The sequence below is a fragment of the Taurulus bubalis genome (assembly GCF_910589615.1).
Source record: "Taurulus bubalis genome assembly, chromosome: 2".
Lineage (NCBI taxonomy): Eukaryota > Metazoa > Chordata > Actinopteri > Perciformes > Cottidae > Taurulus > Taurulus bubalis.
In genome coordinates this window covers 11,176,690-11,196,471 of record NC_136590.1, presented here as the reverse complement: position 1 = coordinate 11,196,471, position 19,782 = coordinate 11,176,690, and the positions used below count along the sequence as shown (strand labels likewise).

The window sequence follows — 19,782 nt, the reverse complement described above, 5'->3', positions numbered from 1 at the left end:
GTTGGCCAATCGGGGGGCATGGTGTCAAGTAAGAGACCGTTTTAAAAGTTCACAGTCACAGAGCTAAGTTTACCACCACAAGAGATATACTGCCAGAACTGTCCGGGAATCACTGCCAGTTCCTCCACTAAACTAGTGCCTGTCTGCCTGACCTGAACATTTCTCATTAGTTCACTTCTTCTGCTCTTTTTCCTGAAGGTTTTTTGGGAAAAGGACCAGCATTCACCATGCAGTCCTGTGCCAGGTGTGGGTTTGTGGTCTACCCGGCTGAGAAGATCAACTGCATTGACCAGGTAATACACAGAAACATTGTGACCACAAGAACGTTTATCGGGTTTCTTCTTACAAATCCATTTCAAAATAGTTAAAATTGCTGTAAAAGTAGTAGAGTCAGTAGTTACATCAAGGTAAGGTACACACTTTCAAAAGACATGAGGCACTGGGCTTTATTTTGTTTATCAACTTATTTCAGGGCACATTTGTAACTTGAATATGGTAACATTGAACTTGATTCAAGAATCTCTACATGTCAAATACAACACGCTGCTTGGTGTACAAATGTAATGAAATATAGCATCTGCCAATAAACTACATTTAAAAAATACATAAAGTGTATATAATGACATACTTTGTAATATAACGTTTTAATTCTGCTATGGATAGAGCGTAAAAGGAGTAACATTCAAATATCTATATTATAATATGCAGCATGAAACGCATCCATGTAGCTCTGACTGGTTGCTGCTATCTAATGTCATTTTTTTAAACTATGGTATACAGTTTAACATTTACATGAAATATATATTTAAGAACGAGTCAGCGTGACCGGTTAATGATGCTGTGAATAATGCCATTATTTAGGGCCTTGTCTACTTAAATCTGTTTTGTGGATTTGACGTTATCAGAAAACACCTGTCCATGTTTTGAATGTTTTCTGTCTCCACATGATAAACTAGATTTAGAGATGAATTTAGAGATTTAAAATTCTGTTTTAAAGACCTTCTAAATTAATAATGTGATTTTTCTTTTCCTCTGTCAGAACTGGCATAAAGCATGTTTTCACTGTGACGTCTGTAAGATGGTGCTCACTGCCAATAACTTTGTCAGCCACAAGAAGAGGCCATACTGCTCTGTGTAAGTATTACCAGTAGCACATGGTTATATAAGTTGTTATTTGAGCATTATGCCAAAAAACTGATCAAAAATCTAACTTCAGGGGACATTTTAGTGTGAAAACAGATTCCTCAATGTTCCATTTGTTTCCATTAACTCAAAATTTGTGAATAATGACCATTTACATTTTTTATTTATCATCCATTTAGACATAATCCGAGGAACAACACTTTCACGAGTGTCTATGCGACCCCCATCAACATCAACGCAAAGAAGCAAAGCAAGGCGAGCAGTGAGGTGAGATGACGTCACATGCACAAACACACAAGCAGCAACATGAGACAAAATATTCCGGCCTTGATCTGAGTCAAGGTGCATTGTGCACAGGCTGACATAAGTCACTGTCTATGTATGCCATGAGTGAAATGACCATGTATCATTGGTTTGTCATGAGATTGCTATTCCAGGTGGTCATTGTGTTGTTTAAGGTTTTAAAAAAAAGAGATGGATCCATTACAACAGAATTTAAATATACCTTAATTTTTTAATAGTATTACCAATATTATTCTCATTGAGTACAACAATATTTTCACGTGTTCATATTGTTTTAAAAACCCCAAATGTAGTTGGAAATGGACCATTCTGTTTTTCAATTCATCCCACAAAAAGGACTTATTCCCATTTCACGGGTGGAAGAGAGCGAGGTGGTCGGCGGCTCTGAGTCCACGGTGACGGCAGCTGTGTGGAATGGACGGCGCGGCTCTGGTTATTTCTGTTGCTGTGACAGAGGCCAGACAACCCCCTCTGCTTATTCCACTTCATGCTCTGGGGGCTAAAATTATACGCCAGGAGTAAAAAGCCTTGCATCCCTTCCTCTCCTCTGCCCTGCCACCTGTTCCCGTCTGTCTGCAGTTCATGCAAAGTTCTGATGCTTATATTAGCAGTAAGGTAGCAAACCCATCAGCTACTGCTATATGTCACGAGAGAGATGTAGGACTTGTTGATATTTGGTCTGATGGCCGACTTCAGACCACGCTGAGTAACAATCAACCTTGTCTACTGAACACTCTCAAATATGTTTTGCTGTGGTGAACATGCAGAGCTTGTGTTGTCATTAGTTCCGTGGTGATACTTGACTTTCTGTGAGTCTCATACTAAAGGTTTACACTGAGTCTTCATAGAAACCCATGTCTCATGTTTATTGTTAGCCCTTTAGCGATGATGTTTCAGAGACGTCAGTGCTGCCTCTTATCCCCGGCAATGAAACTATTCTAATATTAGTTTTGAACATTTTTACAGCTTAAGGATCATTAGCAAACAGCTCAGAGTTTCATCACTCAGTGCTCCTCTCTGGATCTTTCTTGGCAGGTCCAGCTTCTTGTTAGTTATTAATAAGAGTACACTAATAGTATCCCTTCATCATGAAGAATGTGAGCTCAGGTTGTCGGGTTTAAGTTGACAACGTAAGAATAGAGTGATGTTTGGCTCTGTGGATCTGAAATCAGGGTAATATCACTGTTTCTTATGTTTTCATGCACAACTGTGTGCTGGCCTTGGCTTCATGCTTGTCGTCTGTGTGCACTTGTAGCTGAAGTATCGCGAAGATGGCGAGCGCTTTATGTCCACCTTCCACCAAGACATGAGGTCCATGGAGCTGGAGAAGGCTCGTCTAGCCAGCCAGGTGGCGAGCCAGGTGAGCTCCTGGTAGAGCGACTGGCCATTAAAAGGCAGTTTCAGCCTTAATTTTCCTGAAGCAAACAAGCCTACTTCTGTTTTTTTTCCTTGTACTGTTGACCTTATTTGCAAACAGCAATATTAAGATGTGATTATATTGAATGTGGGAATTTTGGAAACTGTATAATTTCAGTGATCATGGAGGAGGGTCGTCAAGTAACTTATGTTATTAGGCTGATGCTGATGATGCATTGAACCTCATCTTCTCTCTCTCTCTTGTCTGTGCTGATAACTGTGTAGACACAGGCCTTTCAGTCTCAGTCTGAGTTCTCACAGCAGCAGACATGGTACTCAGGCATGGTGACCAACCAGGAGACAGTAACAATGTCTCAGGCCCAGAATACCATCAGTGATGTGAGTATACTTTTTTTTTCCTCGAAGGAAGCTTTAAATATATAAGGTAGCACAGTTGCTAGCATGGATAGTGTCAATGGCTTTGCATCAATATTGTTGAAGTGTCTTGATTGATTTTGTGATTTTTTTGGCAGGTAAAGTACACAGAAGACTACGAGCAGTCAAAAGGCAAGGGGAGCTTCCCGGCCATGATAACACCAGGTTACCAGGCTGTTAAGACAGCCAATACTTTGGCCAGCAGCGTAAGTACATTTCTTTTCTCTTACTGTTCTGCACCAAAGAGCTCAAATCCAAGCAATTTGTTTTATGTGTCACTGTCAGTGGTTGTTTGAAGTTTACTTTATTAGCCACATTAAGTTCTTTGTTTTCTTTATATGCAGCTGGAATATAAAAAAGGACACGAGGAGAGAGTTTCAAAATACACCACGTTTGTTGACCCCCCAGAGGTTCTTCTTGCCAAGAAGCAAGGACAAATTGTTAGCGATGTAAGCATTAAGCTTTATTACGTAGTTTGTCCTATAGTCTTTAGTGTCGGCGAGGACCTGAATCACTGCTTTTCGTCCTCCAGTACGCCTATACAGAAGAGTACGAGCAGCAGAGAGGTAAAGGTAGCTTTCCTGCACATCTTACACCTGGATACAAGATGTCAAAGAAGGCCGGTGAGCAGGCCAGTGATGTAAGTAAAGAAATGTACACGTACATGCATGCACACAAACACCCTGGCAGACCCCCCCGATCATCGGTTGGTAATGGATGTCATGTCCCACCAGATTAAGTATCGTCAGCTGTACGAACAAGAGATGAAGGGTAAAGCCAGCGCTGAGGCAGCGGTAGCTGAAGCAGTTCACGCCAGAGAAAATGCAGAGAACTTCAGCCAGGTATGGAATTTAATCTTACTGTTTTATTTATATGTTTTAATGTAAAAGTCTTTTGCAATATCCCAAAGGACGTCACATTATCATATGCTGATTAAAGTTATTTATATGCCTTTTTTTTACTTTACTTAATAGTGGACAGTGAATTATATGAAATATATTGTAGGAAGAGACAACAAAGGTCCCTTGTCAGTTCTGCATGTATACAATAGAGGATACATGGTGTCTACTTTAGAGCTCCAGAGCTACACATCTTTTTATTTTTACAGTTTTCATTGTTTGAGATTCAAGCCCACAATGATGTGTTAACATAAATTGAAACTTTAGACCGTATGATTTAATTTCAGCCGCCATAACACCTTTTGGAAAATAGTTTGAAGCACTTTATTAATTATTTGAATTAATTCCTGTATTTTTTGGAATTACAAATAAGTTGTCGTCTGTTTACAGATTGCCTATACCGAGCAGTACGAGCAGCAACGAGGCAAAGGAAGTTTCCCTGCCATGATCACTCCTGGTTATCATCTGGCAAAGAAGGCTCAGGAAAATGCGAGCAATGTGAGTATCAACCTGATGACTAAACATGGTGCCGTGCTTCGTTATAAACACTGCAGAATAATTTTGATGAACACGAAACCCTTCATTAGACTTCACTATCTTGACTTTAACACTAAAGTAGTTGGGCGGTTGGTCTTTCCATTGTTTAACCATGTTTACTGGTTGTAAATGCTGTCAAAACACAATAAAGTGTGGCGTGCTTCATCCATCATTTGGCCTTGTCATCACAGACTGGGACTACAATGTGAATGTCTCACCATGTTGTCATTCTTAAAACTCTCCACACCAACTAAATTAGACTGTGTGTATGTTTGTGTGCGTCACTAATCTCCTGATCCTACAGAAACACAACGTGTTTTCCTCCTGCATGCACTCAATCATCTTTCCTCCTGCATGCAGTTAAAATACAAGAAGGACTTAAGCAAGATGAAGGGCGCCTCACACTTCCATAGCCTGACATCTGAGGACAATCTTGCCCTAAAGAACTCCCGAAAGATCAACAAGATTGTCAGTGAGGTGAGCTGGTGTGTGATTGATTGTCAGGATTTCAAGGTAAAGAGCGGACCTTATTTTTAGCTTGATAAGAAAACATTTCCAGGTAAACATGTTTGCTGCTCAGTGCATACGTGTGTGTGTTTAAGAGCTTGAAATATTGGATATACTGTGTCAGTGCTCAGCAGACATGGAGCCACCCAACTTGCATTTTCGGCATCCCCTACATGCCTATCCGGTGTGGTTACAGCTTACCTCCAAGGCCATCCCGTCAAACTATTATTACCTCACACAAGAAAACAGTGCATCACTCTTGAGCAGCTATTCTGAGTCTTGGGATTATGTCATAGAAATGTGATAATTGTTTTTTCTTGTCTGTGAATAATATTCTGATTGAATGCTTAAAGGTGACAACATTCTGCCTTTGTTGTATTTGAGTGGTAGCGCTGACAAGTTAAATGGTGTTCTGCTGTCATTTTTAAGCTCAGCAAAGCATATTTATTAGGATTAAAGGTTTGTCTCACTGACTCTTGAGTTATGACAGAGTGTCAGTGATGGTGACTGGTTAATGGCAGCTACTTTATATTGAGCACATAGGTGCCACAAAGAAAAAGCTCTGACTGGTCAACAACAAAAAAGGGTGTTGCTATGAGAAATGTTACAAAGAAGCTGCTGTTGTTTTATTTTATTTTAAACTGTGGCGTACAGAGCTATAATAAGAGACATGCTAAATAGTTACACCTGACAATGTTTCGTACTGGGCTCTGACAGCTCTTCGTTAGATATAAGTGGTGCTCAGTTATGGAACAGTTGTATTCCAATTTAATTCAGTCTACCTCACTAAACAATTTCAAATATAGTCTTACTACTTTCGTACTACATTATATTATTTATTTAATGTGTCTGTATTATTTATGTTGCCTACTTTGTTTGCTTTTTGATTTTATGTTTGCTTGTTCGTTTGCTTTTGTTGACTATTTGACTTTTGTTTTTGCTTCGACTGTTTACTGAGGTCAGATTCCTTCTGTTAGCCTTAAGGTTGTTGCACAACTTGCTTCTTTTATTTTGTTGTTGTGTTTCTAAAAGAAAAGCTCTCATATGTTCTACCAGGTGGAGTATAAGAAGGACTTGGAGAACACTAAAGGTCACAGCATCAATTTCTGTGAGACACCACAGTTTCAAAATGCTGCTAAAATCGCCAAGTTCACAAGTGATGTAAGTATGACTTATAATGACTGAATTTGACATTGTTGTTTTTGTAAATTTATAGATTTGATAGTAAACTATCAAAATAGCTATTTGGCCTTAATGTAAATATCATAAGGGCAAATATATGGACAATCCTGCATAATGATTTTTCTTAATCTCTCTCCACTCTTAAAAGAACAAGTACAAAGAGAAGCACACCAGCGACATGACCCACTATGAAGACTCAGGAATCGATAAGAAGACCATGCATGCCATGAAAGCAATGAAACTGGCTAGTGATGTAAGCCTTGTTTTTTATGGAGTTATAATAATGCAGAAAGTAATTGTGTAAAGATGTATGCATGATTGAAGACCCATCATGTCATATTGTATTTTAAATAGCTACTCGCTTTCCCCTCTATTCTGTTTTTCTGACAAAAGAGCACAGACATGATCATTATTAGATGTATTACATAATCCATGGGCAGATGTTGAATTTAACTCATGATTGAATGATAAAACTTGACACAAAAAATGTAATAACTGTTCTGCCAGTTATATCGCTGACATGATCTTCTTGGAAAATCCAGATTTCTTATAAACAAGGCTGTGAGCAGGAGCAGGGTGAATACAACTACCCAGCCACGCTCACACCGGGCTACCAAAGCCAAAGGAAACTGGACCCACTAAAAGACGTGAGTTTTCTCTAACTTAATCCCAACGTGTCTTTTTTTTGGTTGCTAATGCAATTTACATTAGAATTACAATGAAAAACATTACAATTGTAAAAATAGTTTAACAGTTAGGTGGATGATCTTATGTGATACATTTATTATTTGTAATAAAAAAAAATCCTATACGACTGCAGAAGAACTACAGGCAACACATCGACCAGATCAAGTACAGCCAAGCAACAGACACACCTGAGATTGTTTTAGCAAGGAAAAACGCTCAGCTTGTGAGCAATGTAAGTAAACTGTATAACAACAACACTCATTGCCGAGGCTCGATCACGTTCACACCAACTTCATCAGCACCTTTCAGCTGCAGACTTTGCACTGAGCTACTATTCTTGTATCTTTTAGCAAAACTACAAAAAAGGCTATGAAAAGACCAAGCATCAGTACACACTATCCCAGGACCTGCCCCAAATCAGAGCAGCCAAAGCCAACGCTGTCTTGTGCAGTGATGTAAGTTAACACACACACACACACTTCGCAATAAAATCACTTCTCATTCTTCAAGTGGTAATTTGAACGTATGACTCCAGATTAAATATAAAGAGGAGTGGGAGAAGAACAAGTCTAAAGCCTGCGACATCAGCGTGAACGACCTGAGCGTCAAAGCAGCCAAGGCTTCCCGTGACCTTGCCAGTGACGTAAGCAAACACACACTCTCCTGCAAGGAGATGCAAAATACAGTATATGAAACACAGTTAATAAAAATGTCATAGCTGGCAAATTAAATTAAGTCACATGTGCTTGTGTTTCAGATTAAATACAAAGAGAGCTACAGGAAGAACAAGGAAAATGCAGTGGGGGTCAACATGAGTGACACCAGGACTCTGCAATCTCTTCAAGTGGCCAAGATGAGCAGTGATGTAAGCAGAAGTCACTTGGATAATTATAACACTTTACAATTTACAATTAAATGAACTTTTTGCAGCTGCAGCACATGTGCTCAAAATGAGACATTTATTGTCATTGTTACCAATTCAGATTGAGTACAGGAAGGGCTCCAAGGAGAGCCAGTCCCAGTTCAGTCTTCCTCTGGACATGATCAACCTGAGCCACGCCAAAAAGGCTCAGGCCCTCGCCAGCGACCTGGAGTATCGCACCAAGCTGCACGACTACACCGTCATGCCCAATGACATCAAGGTCCAGCAGGCCAAAAAGGCTTATGCCCTGCAAAGCGAGGTGAGAGACGGGTGAAAGGAATGATACCTTGCCTGTTATTCAGATGGAAAATGCTACAGAAAAAGAATTCCCCATGTTAATGACTCGTTCGGTTGCTCAACAGAACCAGTATCGTTCAGACCTGAACTGGATGAAAGGAGTGGGCTGGGACGCTGAAGGATGTCTAAACATTGCCCAGGCCAAGAAAGCTGGAGATCTGCTTAGTGATGTCAGTAATTGTGTATTTGTGTGTGCATCTTTCAGTTTGTTCATTAATTTTAAACACTGTTTATTCACGGTACTCTACTGCCTCACAGACTAAATACCGGCAGAAGGCAGACAGCATCAGGTTCACCCACGTGGCGAATGATCTCTCCATCGAACACGCCAAAAAGAGCCAGGGAATGCAGAGCGGCGTAGGTTCTTCACTTTAAAGCTGTAATCATATCCATTTAAATGGGGTTTACTCTTACATGATATGTCTATGTGTTTTGGATTTTCAGCTGGCGTACAAAGCAGACACAGAGCAGATGCTACACCAGTACACCATGACAAAAGATGAGCCCCTCTTCAAACAAGCAAAGGCTAACGCTAATCTTCTTAGCGGGGTAAATTTACTGGAGCTCATCAAGATGAGCAGATATATGATAACACTGGTAGAAGTTACAACAATATACATGTTTTAGTCAAATTATAGACGTATTTGTTTTCTAACATCTCATAACTTTGTAATATATATTTTATCCAATGTATCACACGATGCATGCTTTTTCCATCCATGCAGCCTTATAATATATGCCATATTTTGTATTAAGTGTTGGACATCATAGATGTGTTCTATAGATATGTAAAAGCAACTGCACACCCAGTCACACAGGTGTGTTCACTTAGGTGTGTTGCCTAATTAGAGCTCTTCTCAGGACAGTGTGAGCTTGTTTCGTTCAACCTATTGTGGGGAGACAACCTATCCGGCTATTATTTTTATTTGTACATTTGTATTTATACATTTTAATGATGATAATGGTTTGGTGTACCACAATAATGGCTTGGCAAAAATACCAAGATGCTTTTGTCATTTCTATCTTGTGTTTATTATGTAAAGATGATGCAGATCATGACCCTTTACTTTAATTGTCTTTGGTCAGCAGTTAATGCTGTACAGTAAATCAGACCGTTTTGATTTAGAGACCTGACTACTGCTTCAACATGTCATGTGTCTTATGTATGATCTTTAACACAGTTTTTTGTTTTAATTATTTAGTGCTCCCATCAGGCACAAAACAAAGTTGATTAAACAAGACCATAGTCCATTAATAAGAAATTAAGAAAGAAAATCTACCAAATCCCAACTGATGTGATGCACTCTTAACTAAATCACTTAATTAGACCCACACAACCTGTCTGTCTGTATGAAGGCCAAGTACTCTACTTTTCTTTAATTTTTCTTCCAGAAAGTGTACAAGAGCAACTGGGAGAAGCAGCGGGAAAAGGGCTTCGAGCTGCGTTTGGATTCTCTCTCTATTCTCACCGCTAAAGCCAAAAGAGACCTGGCCAGTGATGTGAGTTATTCAAACAGTCTGCACCTTTAAGATTGGCTTGATGAGAAAAGTTGATTTCTTTTGTGTGCAATAATATTGTATTTCAACTTGAATAATTGCAGAGTAGTAGATGCCTGTAAATAAAAGCTAATTCAAAGACTGGCTTTCAGGTCAAATACAAGGAGAAGCATGAGAAAAACAAAGGCAAGGTGATCGGCATTAAGTGCGTCAGCGATGACTCTCAGATGGCCCACTCTGCTCTGGCTACCAAACTACAGAGTGGCCGCCAGTACAAGAAGGACTATGAGGACACGAAGACCAAAAACAGGTGAGGCTCTAGACCTTGATGAAGCATTTTTAACGCTTTTCTCCAATCTTAGTCCATCAGACCCAAATTTAACTGAACAGGGATTGTTTCACCTGAGACGCCAGGTGAATACTGTTTTTAAATTATTATTAAGATGAACAGCAGTACAGTCAATCACTGAGTGCTGTGGGGATTTAAGAGGTCTCAAATTCCTAAAGAACATTGTTTAAAAGGTTTTTAATTTAGCATTCCAGAACATTTAAGAAGTAAGTATAGTAGACTTTAAAAAACAAACATAGATCCAATGGTTATGTCTGCATTATTAGCAAACTTATCAGCGTGGAAAATGTTTGACATTGCAGCCTTACAGCCATGCCAGCATTCATTTTGACTCATTTCAAAATGTCACAAGCGCTTCGACACTTACACTTATATTTAAGATTACATTTTAGATTCGCTGAGCCAAAAGACCCCGCATGCCGTCACCTTTTTAAGGTCCAAAGCAATATTAGATGCTGTAGTAAGCTTATTTTTTAATGGGAATGACCCCAATGACCAGAGAGCTCTGCTTCAGCATAAAACCACAAGAACTGGCCTTAAATCTTGTGTCATTCAAACTCTCTATTTACCCAGCGTTCATCTGGATATGCTGAACATCAGCCATGCAAAGAAGGCTCAAGACCTGGCAACCGAGACCAACTACAGGACTTTCCTCCACGAGTACACAACTCCATCAACTGACATGAACGTCGCCTGGGCTAAGAAGGCCTACGGACTCCAGAGCGATGTAAGTCTTGTGGTTAGACATCCAAATAACAACTTGTTTTGTGCTAAAATTATGAATTCACTACAGGACTGTAAAGAGTGAAAGCTGTGTGTGTCTTTATTTAGAATCAGTACAGGTCCGATCTGAACTGGATGAAGGGCGTCGGCTGGGAGGCCTCAAAATCTCTGGATGTCCAGCAGGCAAAGAAAGCCGGAGAGATGCTCAGCGAGGTAACCACCAACCCTGTGACCCAGAATGCACTACTGAAATCAGCTGCAGGTTAACCTATGAGGTTGTGGGTAATATCAATTAAAAAAGAGAATTGTCCTCACTTATCAAGTGAAATGCTATCCCACAGCAACAGTTTCCATCCTTGACCTCAGTTAACATTACACTTATTTATGGAAATTATATTGGACCTCAAATGTAATTCAGACCAAACCATGCAGTGTATAATTAACCACACTGAAGTTCTATTTATAACTAGAGAACTATGTATGTAAATTAGCACAGAGAGCATGAGAAAGTGATAACCACAATTGTGTATCATGTGACTGGAAGGCACATATCTAAGTTTACAGCTCAGGTCAGAATGTATTTAAAGAGCGGCGGGCCGTTCCTGTTCTGTTGAAACTGGGTTAAGTAAGTGGATTCCACCCGGCTGTAACAAATGAGCAGATTTATTATAGTAACTGAAGCTGTTAGAGTTACAAAAAAGACTTAACTTCACCAATTAGGGTTCCATCTTTCCTTGTTGCTTTCTCTCGTCCACTTTGCTTACAATGCAATGTTACGTCGCTTTATTTTAATAAAGTACATCAGGAAACGCAGGAGGATTTGTGCTATCAAGACTATATATAAGGGAAAGCAATGGCACATCCCCCATTATTTGGAAACACGGCCCAGCGGCTTTATTACGGAAACTTAAAAACTCTGATTTCTTATCTGTTTATGAATATTAGTAATGTGAGTTATATTTATATTTAACAAATTTAGACGAGAAGACAAAAGAAAAAAGTCAGAGATTTTGAAAATAGCACGGATAACGAGTCTGTTGAATTTCTATATCTAGATATTATAATATATCAATATTATTGTCCTGCAAACTCCTTAAACCTTTTTCCTCTTTGTCTCAACACCTTTCTCATCCAGAGACTCTTTTTATGAAAGCTTCTTTTTAAATGCATGCAAAGGGTGCTGAAATATATTTCTGTGATACATCTAGTGCAGACTGGAAAACACCAGACTCTATTCCAAACTTATTCATAAGCAGCCACTTATTTTTAACCTCATTTCAGTCCGGGTTTCCAACATTAGACCATGACATGACAGATGGAACATAAATAAAACGGAGCCTTGAGTTCCTCTTGAGCAGACATATATTGTATGTATCATATATGTTTGTAGATAAAAATATGACCAGTTTCCTTTTGTCTTTTTTTTTTGCTAGTTAGTTAATTTGTTAATAATATAATTTGTTTGCAATGACATTGTGCCCTCTACTGTTCATAAAATGCATGTGCACACATTTTTTTTCATGGCTTCCTCTTACTATGACAATCTTTTGATATTCGTCCCTCATTTTTTTTATTCAGAAAAAGTACCGTCAGGATGTGAGTGGTCTGAAGTATACCAGTGTTGAAAACACTCCGGAGATGGTCCAAGCCAAACTCAGCAACAAACTGGCTGTCGATGTAAGTTCAGCTGTCATTTGTTGAATGCACCAGATATAGTATGCAAAAATTTGCTTGCTAAAATTATTATTTTTTAATCTTGTTCGGCTGAACTTGGGCGCTTTGCCAAACTTAGCATGTCTGACTTCTGCACTGATGGCCTCCCATAAGTACTGTACATATGAAATGTACAAATAGAGGTACGTTGGATGCTCAGTAACGCCTTTCTTTCTTCTTTACAGAGGTTGTACAAGGAAAAGGGTGAAAGCATGAAGCACAACTACACACTCACTGGAGAGCTGCCTGAGATGGTTCAGGCCAGGCTCAATGCTGTGAACCTCAGCGAGGTAAAACCACACTCACAAGAACTCACAGAGACACATGTGGAATCCATCAGACAGCCAATCAATGCATCCAGTCAGCTGACGTTGTGTGTGGGAACTGAGTTTATAAATAATGTGAATTTTCAGAGCTGTTACAAGGAATCTTGGACAAAGATACGTGATGGCGGTTACAAGTTGCGTCTTGATGCCATACCTTTCCAGTCTGCCAAAGCGTCTGCAGAGATCCTCAGTGATGTGAGCTTGGATTACATTTCCAGCATTGGCATAAAACATATTTGTCTGCATAATTTACCAATTATTTTTCCTTGCAATCTCAAACAAGAGAGCTTCAAACAACAGTTACATCTTACCTTTAACATTCATTATCAGCAGATCACTGATACACAACGTTATTAATTTCAGTTTTGTGTAGTTGACTATTGCAAAGACTGGCGGTTTGGAACATTTTACACAGCATTTCACTTAACTCATCTTACTCAAAGTAACACGTTAATTATTTGTCATTTTAGCAAAGGTACAAAAGAGAATTTGAGAAGACCAAAGGGAAGATGATCGGACTGAAGGGACTGCAGGATGACATGAACATCGCTCACTCGGTCAACGCCAGCAAGCTACAGAGTGATGTAAGTGCTTCTTCACTGTAACTCAGAAGATAAAAAAAATATAAATATATATTTTAAAAATATACTAAATGATAACCACTCTCTCTCCTCTGTTCCTTTGTACCGCTCCAGCTTAAGTACAAGCAGGACTCTGCAAAAGACCACTCGAAGTTCCACCTGTCCATGGACATGCTGGAGGTGGCCCACGCTAAAAAGGCCCAGTCGCTGGTCAGTGACCAGGACTACAGGCTCACCCTGCATCAGTACACCTCGCTGGCTGATGACATGAAGGTGCAGGCGGCCAAGAAAGCGTACGCTCTGCAGAGCGAGGTGAGACAGAAAAGAAAAAAAACTCCAATTTGTAATGTACACTTATTCAACCAATGTTTGATTATGTTGGACAGCACAAAGTCTAAAGGAGTAATTGACTAGCCAATATATTTTGTTTACACTACTTACAGTATTCCACTTGAATAAAGTGTTGCACACTTAGCCTTTCCCTTGTTTATTATTGAAACATTTTAGGAGCAATCACTGGTTGTTTGACAGTCTTTTGTCTTTTTTATTTTGTGTGTGTTTGTCACAGAAAGTCTATCGCTCCGACCTGAACTACCTGCGTGGTGCAGCCTGGATTGCCACCGGGGCTCTGCAGATTGAAGGCTCCAAGAGGGCCACAGCCCTCATTAGTGATGTAGGACATCTTCTTTCTTTTTTTTAAAGTTTGTTTTGTGTACACACAATACTTAATGCTGGGTCGAGATCTTTAAAAATATAACCTCCATCATATAATTGTGAACATATCTTGTCAGCTGATGATCATTTTCTTGTTAAGAATACGAAACATTTACCTTGAAATCTACAAACACTCACGTTGTCGTTTCTTCTTTCACAGACAAAGTACCGCCAGCAGCCGTACACCTTCAAGCACACCTCTGTCACAGACTCTCCGGACATCGTCCATGCCAAACTCAGTGGACACCTCACAAACGAGGTGGGACATTGAGCTTATTATTTTAGTTATGTTCTAGTTCCTGTGGTTTCAATACTACACAGCTGTTGTATATTTCTCTTGCAGCGTTTGTACAAAGAGAAAGGGGTGAATGACCAGCATAACTACACCTCAACCACAGAGAGACCAGAGATCACGCAAGCAAAGATCAATGCAGCCAACTTTAGTGATGTACGACAAGTTCCTGTGACTGTGCACCATACAATATTCTGTGGATTTTGTTATAGTGTGTGTAATTTTAAGGTTAATGAGCGCTGGTTGTTTGTCACTCTGCTCCAGATCAAGTACAGAGAGTCCTGGCACACTCTGAGGGCTCAGGGCTACAAGCTCACCATGCAGGATATCCCCTTCCAGGCTGCCAAGAGCTCCACAGGAATCGCCAGTGATGTAAGAGCAGACGAGACTTAAAAACATGTCAAAGAACATATCCACCTAGAGTGCACCACGTATACCACATACCTATAATGCAACCAAATACAGCAGCACAACAAGGTACAACCTTTCAAAATGTTCATAGCGTTGAATCAACAACCTCTCAGGGTTTAAAAATATGCATTCTAAGCTTCAGAAAAGTAGGATTTAAAACATTAGATTGCAGTAAACTACAATTATTGCCTCTGTGTGTCTGCAGAACAAGTACAAACACGACCACCTGCTGGAAAAGGGGAAGCACATCGGAGTCAAAAGTGTTTCGGACGACCCAACGCTCCAACACTGCCTGCAGGCGGGCCGGCTGGCCAGCGACCAAGGGTACCGCAAGGACGCTCTGACGTCCAGCGGGCAGTACCACCTCACCCAAGACATGATTCACCTGGTGACGGCGAAGAATGCCCAGGCCCTCGCCAGCGAACAGGACTACAGGAAGAGACTGCACGAGTACACGGTGCTTCCTGATGACATGAAGTGGGCCAAAACGGCTTACGACCTGCAGAGTGAGGTGAGAGGTGTGGATGAGGAGGGGGAAATTTCTGATGTGATTCAACTTGACTGACACATTTTATCGCCTGATGTCTAGAAACTCTACAAGTCAGACTTCAATAACATGAAAGGAGTGGCCTGGGACGGTGTGGGCGCACCTCAGATGGAGTCGGCTAAGAAGGCTGGAGAACTTATCAGTGACGTGAGTAGATGTGACTGAAGCCAGGATTCAGAAAATACAACCATGAGTTCTCCAACACACACAATTCAGAATAATATGATCAGACAGAAAAAATATGTTTACATTTGTTCACCTATTATTATTTTTGATATTCCATGTATTCAGTGAACTGTTCAGTTATACTTTTGGTATATTTTATTTTATTCCATGACCGTGAAGTGCTGTTTCAAAGCCTTCAACTTTCATGAATAATATTCTGGGCCATTTGTTGATTTTTTTATTTTGTTGAGCTAAATATTTTCTAAATAAAAAACTAGTTTTTAACTAAACTCAATATAAATTGCTAAATGGCCTTTCCTCTGTAATATTTCTAACATGTTGGTGATATATTTGACTCTTTTTACCCAATTTAACTGAGAATTGTATTCTTGCACTTTACTTTTCCACTGACCATATAGATTTTTTCAAGAAGTTCAAGGAATCTAGCCTGCATTACATTTCACTTTAAACATGACTTATTTTAACACATAGAGTCTCAGCCCTCGGTATTTCCTCCTGTTAAAGTGTGTTTGGTCTTCCTTCATGCAGAAGAAGTATCGCCAGCTGCCAGACAGCCTAAAGTTCACCTCAGTCACTGACTCTCCGGATCTTGTCCACGCTAAGACGAGCTATGAACAGTGCAGTGAGGTGGGTTGAAAAGATAATCATTCACAAAATAATGCAATATATCTACGTTTCTGTTATTTTTACTGTAAACCCCTCAACACAACAATTGCGGATGTTGTGTGATGAATGTTTCAAATATCACTCTCATGTCTTTACACTACAGAGGCTGTACAAATCTGGAAAGAATGATGACATGCACAAGTACACTTTACACTCGGATGATCCAGACTTCGTCAGAGCCAAGATGAATGCCCTGCAGATCAGTGATGTAAGGCACTCAGATACTTTCTCACAATCCTAAATGCAAGCAAATCAAAAGATTCCAGTATGACAGTATTTTTTTAACATTTTTATCTTCAAAATTCTTCTTCCATGAAGAAAGTTTACAAGGCGTCTGGAGAGCGAGTGAAGACATCGGGCCATGACCTGAGGCTGGATGCTATTCCCTTCCAAACGGCCAAGGCCTCCACAGAGATGGCCAGCGATGTGAGTCCGTGTGATGATTCAGTTTGTGAAAAGATTTGAGTCCCTTCACTTTCTTGAAGCACACATTAGGATTCATTAGCAGCTCTTACTGTCTATGCACCTTTTTTATATTATTAAAAAAAGACCATTATAATGGGCTGAATACTCAGTTAATCTTGAATTTACACCTCTAAATGCTTTATTTATCTACGGTCATTCTCAAGATCAAATGTGTACAGTCGCCCTTATCGCAGCACAAAATGTATTTACTTCAGAGGTTGGAAAGTTTTGCTCACGTACACTGGATGTAGCATAGTCAGCATAATTAATGTATTTAACTCATTTTGTAATCCCTCATGTCTAAAACAAAAAAAATCTGTATCTTTCTGCCTCCTGCAGTTGCGCTACAGGGAATCTCACCTGAAGGAGAAGGGTCAGCAGGTGGGGCTGCGCTGTGTGGAGGACGACCCCAAGATGGTGCACTCGTTGGCAGCCAGCAAACTGCAGAGCAACCTGGAGTACAAACGCCAGTCCAAGGAGGACCGGGGCCAGTTCAAAATGCATGCCGACCAGCCCGAGTTCCTGCTGGCCAAAAAGAGCCAGGCTCAGGCTAGTGACCTCACCTACCGCAGCAAGCTCCACGACTACACCTGTGACTCCGAGCAGCTCAATGTCAAGCATGCCAAGCAGGCCTACAAGCTGCAGAGTGATGTAAGTCACACTCCATGTGGAGAGTTAACAAAAATTCAAGTGGCTTTGATACAGTCAGTGTCAATCCTTTAATTCCCATTTATTCACTTTTTTTAATTTATGTGACACAAAATAATTCTATTAGTCAAACTATTTTATGTAGAAAAACTGCACTCAGGAGAATCCTGATTCCTGATGCCAATACAAAGCAAAACCCATACTTTAATACCTATATGTATTTGTGCATATCTGTTAAGCATCTACAAGCACTCTCATCTGGGTCATTTGCGGGCGCAGCAGCAGACGGCTGTTTTCAGCCAAAGCTTGAAAAACAAACTGTACGCTACCTGACCACATAAGGTGGACAGACAAAGTTAGCGACTAGCAGTTGACAATAGTGAAGCATTTAACAGCTAAAGAACCAGATAGATGAACGTCCGAAGTTGGCGGAGACCAAAAGCAGAGCTATGAGGAGAGTGAATATAGGATATATTCATTAGGTGGCCAGAAACACACCTCCATGGTGAATGCTATTGTTGCTTGATATCAACGGCAAATATGCAACTAACTGACATACAGGCCCAAGGGTATGACATACATACCCTTGGGCAGGGTAGTATTCAAATGGGGAAATCCTGGTTGTTTTTTAGATCACTTTAATTTTGAAGGTACTTGTAGACCCTTTTCTACAAATGTGATTCCTAAAAATATATGTGCCTTGTTGTTGCTCCCGTCTGTTACAGGTGAACTACAAGTCAGACCTGAACTGGACCAGAGGAGTGGGCTGGACCCCTCCCGGGTCCCACAAGGTCGAGTTGGCCCGCCGGGCTGCAGAGCTGGGGCTGGCTGAGGGAGTCACCACTGACGAGGCTATTGCAAATTATCAGCACATGATGATGGTGAGGGAGCATGAAATCTAGTAATTTACTCCAAATAAACTTTTTACATAAGGGAAACAATTCACGTACAATTAATTGCACACAGGTCCTTTAAGTTAACTTTCTCCGGGCTCTTCTTTCAGATGCATCGCCAGCAGCAGATGGAGCAGCAGCAGCTGATGGAGCAGCAGCAGACTTCACAGCAGGTGGAGACCAGTGAGGAGACTAAACAAGGCGTCAACATGGACGCCATGGAGGTCCTTCACGTCAAGAGGAAAAAGACCCTCCAGACCGTCCAGAAAAAGTCCACCAGCACCACCTCATCCTCATTTAAATCCATGGAGAAGAAATCCAGCATCACCTCCTCCTCTTCATCGGCTGCCCTCCAGAGCACAGTGGAGACATCCATGGCTAGTAAAGCTTCTGCGATAAAAGAAGCGTAGATCAGATATGTTTTTATAGATGATAGTGTTTAGAGATTGCCACTTTAAGAAAGTGTGGTTGACTTTACAAGTGGTATTTGTGGTATCTACTTTGACGAAATGACTGTTGTGACTCTGTAGTTATGTGACGTGCCACGCCGATATCAAACAGAGCTACTGTAGGTGCAATAATGAACTGTAAAATGAAGTTGAAATGATTTCTGAGGGTATTAAGCATGTTGAATCAGGACAGGACTAGTCAAGTTATTTAAAAGAATTGTCAATGTATGTGGTGAGCAAAAAAGGAATTCAGAAAGAAACTTTATTTTCAGATTTAATGGTATTTTTTGATATTTTATTACAACTTGAATGGTTTATATTGCCTCTAAAGAATCCTGCTCACCAACAGTTCAAGGAAAACATCCAGAATGACAAGAATGTTTTGGGTTGTTTCAGGACAAAAGGGATTCTGTGTGAAATATGAAAGTTGGAATTCTGTATATCAAATTTGTTTCGAAGATATGTAGCTGGGCTAGCACTGCAGAGGATTTTTTTCATCATCCTTTTATTTTATTTTTTTATCTTTAGAGATGAAAACAGGCTGTGAGTTCAAATGAACAAGGCCACCTTGTTGCAGCCTTAGAAAACATGCAGTTTTCTAACAAGGTCTGCTCATCTAGTGCACTTTGAGCGAGGCTCAGTGAGAAAGAAGTAAAGGCCTTCTGAAACGATGTGTGATCTACATTTTGTCTGGCAGGTTCAGCTTTTTGAGTTTGTATCGATGCCCCTTTTTAACTCAAAGCTGGGCTGGGAGTAAATACTTGGTTTTATCGCTGATAAAATAAACTTTTCAAGCTAAACTGAGATTTTGTCTGTTTTTTCCTCCCAAAATAAACAATATATTTCAGAGTAAACTGCACAGTTATTCCTGAACTAATGTAGTTTGGTTGATCTTGCTTGTCTGGTAAACCTCATGACAAACCTCATTTTTGTATTTATGTTTAATGTTAATATATCGAAATGATTAAAAAATGTAAGTGAAAAAAAAGAACACCTTTGCTCTCAGTTACCTGAATCAAGACAGACCTGTGTTATTTGTGTAAGAGTTTATGCT

General features: G+C 40.1%; 1 protein-coding gene across 4 annotated transcripts; it reads left to right on the top strand.

The window, feature by feature from the left end:
• Nucleotides 1-227: 227 nt before the first annotated feature.
• nrap (nebulin-related anchoring protein) lies at nucleotides 228-19,637 on the top strand (the record flags this gene model as incomplete). 4 transcript variants are annotated; one of them, XM_079233190.1, is made up of 43 exons in its annotated part: nucleotides 228-293; nucleotides 1,040-1,134; nucleotides 1,323-1,410; nucleotides 2,702-2,806; nucleotides 3,103-3,201; nucleotides 3,336-3,443; nucleotides 3,582-3,686; nucleotides 3,770-3,877; nucleotides 3,972-4,079; nucleotides 4,527-4,634; nucleotides 5,034-5,150; nucleotides 6,237-6,341; nucleotides 6,511-6,615; nucleotides 6,905-7,009; nucleotides 7,183-7,281; nucleotides 7,400-7,504; nucleotides 7,585-7,692; nucleotides 7,807-7,914; nucleotides 8,033-8,230; nucleotides 8,334-8,438; nucleotides 8,527-8,625; nucleotides 8,713-8,817; nucleotides 9,661-9,768; nucleotides 9,918-10,075; nucleotides 10,688-10,841; nucleotides 10,946-11,050; nucleotides 12,416-12,514; nucleotides 12,736-12,840; nucleotides 12,964-13,071; nucleotides 13,347-13,460; nucleotides 13,572-13,769; nucleotides 14,026-14,130; nucleotides 14,332-14,430; nucleotides 14,515-14,619; nucleotides 14,728-14,835; nucleotides 15,080-15,385; nucleotides 15,464-15,568; nucleotides 16,136-16,234; nucleotides 16,377-16,481; nucleotides 16,592-16,699; nucleotides 17,078-17,389; nucleotides 18,112-18,267; nucleotides 18,390-19,637. In XM_079233190.1, 43 exons carry the CDS (start codon nucleotides 228-230, stop codon nucleotides 18,687-18,689), a joined length of 5,406 nt encoding a protein of 1,801 aa, XP_079089316.1. In that variant the 3' UTR covers nucleotides 18,690-19,637. The 4 variants fall into 4 exon arrangements, with proteins under 4 accessions (XP_079089316.1, XP_079089317.1, XP_079089315.1 ...); XM_079233191.1 differs by having other exon boundaries at nucleotides 3,094-3,201; nucleotides 3,342-3,443; nucleotides 18,408-19,637; XM_079233189.1 differs by having other exon boundaries at nucleotides 3,094-3,201.
• Nucleotides 19,638-19,782: the final 145 nt, after the last annotated feature.